The 8,036-nt window shown below is 37.0% G+C and overlaps 1 protein-coding gene across 1 annotated transcript; it reads left to right on the top strand.

The window, feature by feature from the left end:
- Positions 1–538: 538 nt before the first annotated feature.
- On the top strand, positions 539–2,850 carry LOC107854698 (F-box/kelch-repeat protein At3g23880-like). Its single transcript, XM_047408087.1, has 3 exons — positions 539–1,395; positions 1,488–1,575; positions 2,824–2,850. Exons 1-3 carry the CDS (start codon positions 560–562, stop codon positions 2,848–2,850), a joined length of 951 nt encoding a protein of 316 aa, XP_047264043.1. The 5' UTR covers positions 539–559.
- The last annotated feature ends 5,186 nt before the right edge of the window (positions 2,851–8,036 follow it).

The raw sequence follows: 8,036 nt of genomic DNA, 5'->3' as shown, positions 1-8,036 counted from the left end.
AAAGGCAAGAGTTCATGTATTTTTTATCAAAAAATTGTTTCCGATTACAGCGAAACTTCTATAAATGTCCAATATGGTATAGAGCTTAGGAAGGTCTTAAATCCCATTTATCTGCATGATTTTGAGAGCAACAGACGATTTTCAAACTGTGATTGGTTGCTCCGTTTTAAATGCTAATCTTTTGACAAATAAACATCCCAAAATAAAGAATGAGCACAAATCATATTATTTGGTTCTTTTCTTCCAATTGATATGTTTGAATCTGAAAGAAAACTACGGAATGAGTATGGCAGTTAAATGGACAAAATCCATAGTGAGTAAAAGTTTAATTGTGAATCCTCCAAATCTAACGGTAGATTTCTCAGGCTGATCATTTGGAAGGTAAAATTAAAAGACACTTTTGAGCGTGAAGTTCACACAACAACTTAAATGCACTCTAGTGCGGGTGGGTATTAAAATTCTCATTTTTAGCAAATCTAATAGTCCAAAATTGTTCAGACACACAGAAGAACATCGAAAACCTTAATCTTCGCCAAGCGCTCGAATTTCTACAGCGAAAATGGAACCTGAGGGAGATGAAGCCTCCCATCAACACCCAAAGGGAAGAAAATTCACTTGCAGTGCTCCATTTTCTTCTACTTCAGTTCAAGATTCAAGCTTTGAATTCCCTATTCTGCCGGCAGATCTAATTTATGAAATACTATTAAAACTACCGGTAAAATCTTTCCTGAAATTCCGGTCCATTTCAAAATCCTGGCTTGGTTTAATCTCTAGTCTTGAATTTGTCAACACCCATCTTAGTATATCTGCTAATAATAAGGATTTTACCCACCATAGGCTTATGTTGAGGTTTGATCCACCTTATTATGGTCTTCAAGATTGTTCTTTTAGTTTTTCACTTTTTAATGACTCTGTTACTGAAGCATTTGACTTGATTCGTTATCCTATTAAAACAGAGATTGTTGGTTCTGTCAATGGATTGGTTTGTCCTACTATTGAAGAAAAGCATTTGCTTATATGGAATCCATCGATTAGGAAGTTCAAGAAATTGCCTAAACCTAGAGCTACAACAAGGATTAATTCATTCTTTATGTATGGAGCTATGGTGAGGGCTAATACTTGTTATATGTATGGTTTTGGATATGATGAGATTCATGATGATTATAGGGTAGTGGTAGGTTTTCGAAATTCAGGATTTTTTAAGGTGGATATGTATAGTGTACATAGTGATTCTTGGAGAAGTATAGATGATTTTCCGAGTGGGGTGTTATCGATGAAATCGGGTGTGCTTGTGAATGGGAAACTTCATTGGGCTAATACTGATTTACTGAATGATCCTTCTTATAATGCTTGGGGCATAATTTGTATTGATTTGGCGGATGGGAAGTGGGGAAGGTGGATCAACATTGCTATGGAGAAGGTGTTGAATTTGATTCGACGTTGGGTGTTTTGGGAAGTAGTCTTTCTGTGTTTTGCAAATATCAAAGAACACATGCCGATGTGTGGGTTTGGAAGGAATATGGGGTTAAAGAGTCTTGGACAAAGATGTTTACCATCAAACTTCCCTATGATCCCGTAGGTTATCAAGGTTGTCCGTAACGGTGGAATTTTTTTTCAGCTTGGATCAACCTTCATGATTTACAATCCAAAGAATGACTCGATCAGACGTTCAGAAATTTCCTGCTATAATGCCTATTTTGAGGCATACATCTACTTTCAAAGCCTAGTTTGGCCACATTTCGCAAAGGAACCAAAGATGCCTCAACAACAATGAAGGCTAGAATGGTAAGAGTTCTCCACAATTTTTCCTCTCGTGTTCTTAAATTTTGTTTCCTTTCAAATATAGAGCAAGACATTGCATATTACACCTATTGTTGAACCATATTTTCTCAGAGATCTTGTTAGTTCTTTTTTCCCTTTTACTTCATGAGGCAACAATTTTTTGCAAGAACAATTTTTTGGTTGAAGTGCTTTGAGTCATTATCTTCAAACTATGTTTCTCTCAACATTGATTATCTTCTTGAGCAGTAATTTAAGGGGGATGTTGTGCCTCGAAACTAAGAGATGAAAACCACTGTTCTAGTGACTTTCAAGTGAAACTCCTACTTGTTATGATATCAATTATCTATAATGTTACTCTGTAAATTTGACCTAAGTCAATGTCGCTCATCTATACAAACAAGGAATAATAGCTGATCCTTGTAAGAAACAATTTCAGGAGTGTTACGGAGATGCATTATCTTAATTGTGGTTCAAATTGCGTCCTTTGTGATCTATTAAATTGAAGAAGTAGGGGAGAAATACAGCGCAGAACGAGATACTTATTGTGCCTTAGTGAATGATTTGATACTAGGAGAAAGCACAAGTAGGTAAAAAGGTATATTGTGGAAATTCTTTTTTGATTTACTGGAGCTAGAGAGGGGCATGGTGAAATGCAGTGTATAGATCCTTGTTGTCCGGCCTTTTAAAGACCTCGTGCACAGCGGAAAGTCTAGTGCACCAGACGTCTTTTTTAGTATGTTGGATCAGCATGAGTATTGCTTTTAGTATCTATATATGGTCGACTATGTGTGCCACTTGAAGTTGCATCATGTTCCATCATAGACATCCGATGAGCCAACCACATAATATCTGGTTGTGTTCATTGTTTAGAAGTTGTTGTTTGTAGGGAACTAAAACTTTGTTTTTTCACTTAAATAACACATTCAGTTTCTAATGAAAGTGATGGTATTGTGTGGATAGCCTTGCATGCCTTACACTCGTATGTACACGTTTTTAGTTTTGTGGCTCTTTGTTAACTGTTATGTACTATTGAATTTTCAGGAAGTAAATGTTGGTGTTAACTACTAATCTACTCCATGCTGAAGTGCCGGTTCCATGGATTGTAACAAAGAAGTAGGTTCGAGTCTCAGATCCGTGGTCCAGTTCCATGGATTGTAACAAAGAAGTAGGTTCAAGTCTCAGATCCGTGGTCCATCACAGCAGTAGAACCTTTGGAAATGTTACAGTTGGTGAACCATCCATATTCCGGAAGGTGTTTTATTCATATTTTCATTTCTTTCAGTTTATAGTTTGTACGGGGGCCTTGTCCCAGCATAGATAGTTATTCTTCAGTAGAGGCTTTGTAGACTAGATTTGTGTTAACATTTTTGTCATGACTTTATTGGCGTAGTTTGCTTATAAGGTATCTCAAACTTCTTTACATCTTCCGTATTCGTATGAATTATGCTTATGATAGTGCGCTAAGGGGTCTCTAGGGCCTTCGTGGTTCGGGATGTTCGTTGTGGCCAGGCTACGGATCGGATCGTGATAATTCTATTGTGGTGCACCAAGGTTTTTGTATTGTCGTATTATTTGTTGTTGCTATTGTTCTTTTCTTCTTTGTATTTTGCTTTATATACTTGTTAGATATGTTTCACTTGAGACAAGGGTTTATCGGAAAAGCCTCTCTGCATTTCTTTACTGTTCTTACTCTAAATTTTCTGAGTTTAGACTGTTCAATGCGATGTAGTAATGTTATTTTTATGCGCATAGAACTAGACGAACAATTCAAAAGGAGAAAATATGCACCTGCAAATTTCTAAGACTTCTTGTTAATGGGAATTTCTTCATTATTTTCATCTAATATGTTTGATATGCTTCACTTGAGACAAGGGTCTATCGGAAAAATCTGTCTACATTTCTTTACTGTTCTTACTCTAAATTTTGGCTATTTAATATCACTAAGTTGCTGACTGTAACACCCCACATTTCGGGCTAGAACGAAAACCGTCATTTCTATGCGTAGATGATCTAAAAGCCTTAAATCCTATGCAAATTTGGCATGTTAATCAATTATGTAGTGTGGGAACCTATTTGAGCATGAATTGAGATCATAGTGATCCCTTAACTCAAGGACTAGTTGAAAACTTTTCTATCGTTCAAGTTTTAGTGAGCGTCAAAACTTGGATCAACTTCAATCTACCATAACTCCTTGTATATGCGAACTAGGTGGCCTACTATTTATTAAATGAAAGGTCTTTGAGTCCTCTTTCCAACTCCACTAGTTTTCCTTTAATCCAGTATCAGAGTAGAAAGTTATGCTCATTTTACTTCGAAATGTCTGTCTGTCAAAACGTGACGATGAGGCTGACGACTTATCAGCTGTGTGACGGCCCGTCAGACCTGTTCGTCAACCTAAGGCAGTGAATGGTGAAAACCAGCCCAAAAGTGATGACCTGGGTGACAACTTATCACCTGAGTGATGGCCCGTCAACCCTGGTCGTCAACTGATGCAATTATGCAATTTTTTTGGGTTCCTTAGGGGTATTTTGGTCTTTTTCTCACTCCAAAAACCTTTCACACGAATTAAATCACCCCTTAAACGTTATTAATCAATCACTATCAATTTTACAACATCAAAAAATTCCTCTACACTCTCAAAATATGATCAAATTAGGGTTTTCTCCAAGAACAAGAAATTCAAGAAAATCAAGCATTAAGTTCAAGATCTCCAAGAAACAAATCAAGATCCGGATTTCATCTATCAAGATCTAGGTTCCATCTTTCAGATCTTATAATTTAAGGTACGTGGGTTTATCCTAAAAACTACATGGGCTTAAAACCATTAGAGCATGATTTTAAGATTTTTATGCATGAATTTCAAAGGGGTTTTGGAATCTATGTTCTAAATTACGTACTCCGGATATTTTAATGTTACTATTGTTTTGACCTTGTGGTCCTATCCCCTAAATTAATTTACATGTATACGTATATGTATGGGATTTAAGATTTAAGATTGTTTGAGAGAATATATAAATTATGAACTCCCTCTCTTGTATTGGATTAAAGCTTATGGTTTTGTTGGAAAAGAGTTGAAATGCATGTTTTATGATTTGAAAGATGTTTTCTTAATGTCCTTGTACTTGAATATGATTTTGAATTGTTGAGAGGGTGTTTCTTCATATAACTATGTGATGCTAAAGAGAAAGAATTGCATGAGATTGAAACCTTTAACATGAACACCTTTGTTTACTGAATCATTGATAAAGAGAATTAACTGCATGGTTTTACATGAGTTTCTTGAAAGAATTGTTGATATGGTGGTCCTGAATTTCATGATTTGAAAACAGAGATATAAATTCCTATAAATGGCTCAGAGAATGTGACTTGCAAGTCAATGGTATGATGATACCATATATGTGTATATGTCATGACAGAGTTAAAGATTTCAGAGTGTGTTTTCAGAGCATGCATGTTTAAAGAACTAAAAATGGGCATAAAGAGGGTTAGGTGGTTACCCGAAGAAGGCATGAGTTCAAGTAACTCTTAGCCTGAACTCGTATTTACCGATACGGGTAGATATTATTATACGCTGGCGATGGCCATGCGGCATAGTAGATTCAGAGACTCCGACCCTTGCGGAACACTTGGGTTGGGGGCTTGGCTACCGAGTTAATGGCAGATTCTATATAGCCCCTGGGATTACAGATTGTAGGGTACACCACCTAGCGCAGAAGTAAGATAAAGAGTGTCACAGATTTCAGATGTTTTCACAGAATCTTTTAAAATACCTATGTGATTTCTTACTATATGATATGTTTATGAACTACTTTAAATTTCTCTCATATATGTTGAATATAAATGATTATTTTGGATATGCTTTGCGTACCAGTACATCTGTATTGACCCCCCTCCCCTACCTCTCAGGTTCTAAGGCTCAAGTCTAGGGATCCAGATAAGCAGTAGATAATTCAAACAGTAGATCAGATTGTGTAGTGGTGAGCCTTCTCTATTCCAGAAGGCCTGTCCTTTCAGATTATCTCATCTATTATAGTTTCGGTCTACTGGGGGCCTTGTCCCAGTTTTCAGATAGTTGTCAGATTTTCATGTAGTAGAGATTTTGCAAACTATTCTAGATGTTGTTTAGTTGATTTTGGATTTCATTCCTTATTGTTAAACTTAATCCAGAGTATGACTATGTTTCCGTATTAAATTAAAATTCCATATTTTTTTTATTATATGAATGTTGTGCATGACTACCAGATAGAGTAGGACGTTCGGGACTTTATGGTTCGAGATGTCCATCACGGCCAGGCCCTAGATCAGATCATGACAAACTTGGTATAAAAGCACGGTTCATGATCCTAGGGTGTCTGCGAAATTGCATCGGGTAGAGTCTTATTTATAGGTGTATAGCGCGCCACACTTATAAGAAAGAGGCTACTAGGAATTTAGGAATGTCTCCCTTTCTTCATGTTTTAGTTCGTACTATGGAGTCATAATGTTCCTCTTTCATACTCTAATTCATGCTATGGTGTTGCCCATATGAAAGTAAAGTTATCCCAATTCTTTCCTTACTTTGATGTGCTCAGATATGTCTCATTATAGGGGTGATTCAAGTGCAAAAGTTTAGAGTCTAAATGGTATGGTCCTTTCTAATTGAGCCATATAAGATTTTAAAATTCTGCAAGGGCTTGAGAAGAGTCCGTTAGTGCTTCAGAGTGTATTGATTCTAGTGTGAACTATGATTCTGATATGATCATGCTTTTTAGCCTGCAGTATTAAGTGTATTCAGTCCTTTTCAAAATGTATGTTGCAGATGTCTGTCATACCCATTTTTACTCTCCCTCACTCTTCGCTACTCCCTTAATTCCTCCTCTCCCTCATGATTTCCTTCTCTACCTCTATGTATGTGTGTGTGATTTAGGATCTGAGAGAGGTGCCGTGGAGAGTGTGTGATAGTGAGGGGATTGTTGTTGAAAATGAGTGCTCGTGCATTTTCTGTGTGCCTATTATGGGTGCCAATTCTCTTCTTGGAGAAGAATGGAGAACCATGGGATTATCCCTCTCTATCTCTCTCTATGTATTCGAGAATCTCTGTGTGTGTTACTCAGTGATGGTATGTGAGTGTGTTTTATGGAGAAAAATGAAAGCTAATGGAAAAATTGAAGTCTGACCGTGTATGTGTAGAAGAGAAAATAGAGATGATGATGTGAGTTTTTATATAGTTCTTGTTCCCTGAAAACCAAAAAAAATCCATATATTCCCCTCTTTTGTACGTATATATCCAAAAAATGGAGAATAAGATGGTGACAAAATGGGTCCCTTTTTTTGTTAGGTATCCTCGTGGGTCCCCCTTCTTTTTGTTGTTAATGTATTATGTGAGGATAAAAATGTGAGTGGGTAGGGAGGTGGAAGATTTTGATTGGGTAGGTTGTTAGGATAAGATAAATTAGTTAGAGGTATTGTTTTTGTTTATTTTTGTATTTTTGTGGGGAATAATTAAATGGGTGAGGGTACACGGTAGGATAAAGTAAAAATGGGTAAAAACGATGTGGGGGGGGGGGGGGGGGGGGGGGGACGAAATTAGGTGTCTACATCATGCCCCCTTTGAATGTAAACATGAAGTTTTTTCAGACAAAGAAGTAGACAGCGAGACCAAATTTTGACTTGACCATTATTCAAAGAAAGAAACAGAAGGAAGAAGGACAACCGGGTTTTGACTCAAGACATCCTACCTACCCAAGTTACGAGAGAGTCAAGTCACGGGTATTTTAAAGGATTGGAAAGAGAACGACTATACCGGGTTGGAGAGTCGAGTGAGGTTCCATCGAGGTTCCGGTCCACGGCTCTGTCAATACATTAAAATGAAAATTACAAGTTAAAGCATAAATGAAATTACAAAAATCCTATCTATACAGCTTCTTTTGGACTCTTGACTTGATTTTCATCACCCTATTCTTCAAGCGGGCTCCTGACTTGCTATTTCACTTGTTGCTTGCCTTTCAATTTCTTCACCCTGTTCTCCAGGCGGGTTCCTGACTTGCTATTTCATCAACTTGTTGCCATGCTTTCTACTTATGCATCCTGTTCTGCAGGCGGGCTCCTGACTTGCTATTTTTATCAACTTGTTGCTATGCTTTCAATTTCTTCACCTTGTTGCTTGGTTTTCATTTATTTTCCCTGTGCTTTGGGCATGCTCCTGAAATCACATCAAAATTGAAAAGAAAATTATCCCAAATAAATAAATGCATTTTCCATGAGTTAATTGGAAT

Source organism: Capsicum annuum, chromosome 3 (genome assembly GCF_002878395.1).
Source record: "Capsicum annuum cultivar UCD-10X-F1 chromosome 3, UCD10Xv1.1, whole genome shotgun sequence".
Lineage (NCBI taxonomy): Eukaryota > Viridiplantae > Streptophyta > Magnoliopsida > Solanales > Solanaceae > Capsicum > Capsicum annuum.
The sequence above is the reverse complement of the archived record's forward strand: the minus strand, read 5'-3'. Positions and strand labels throughout refer to the sequence as shown.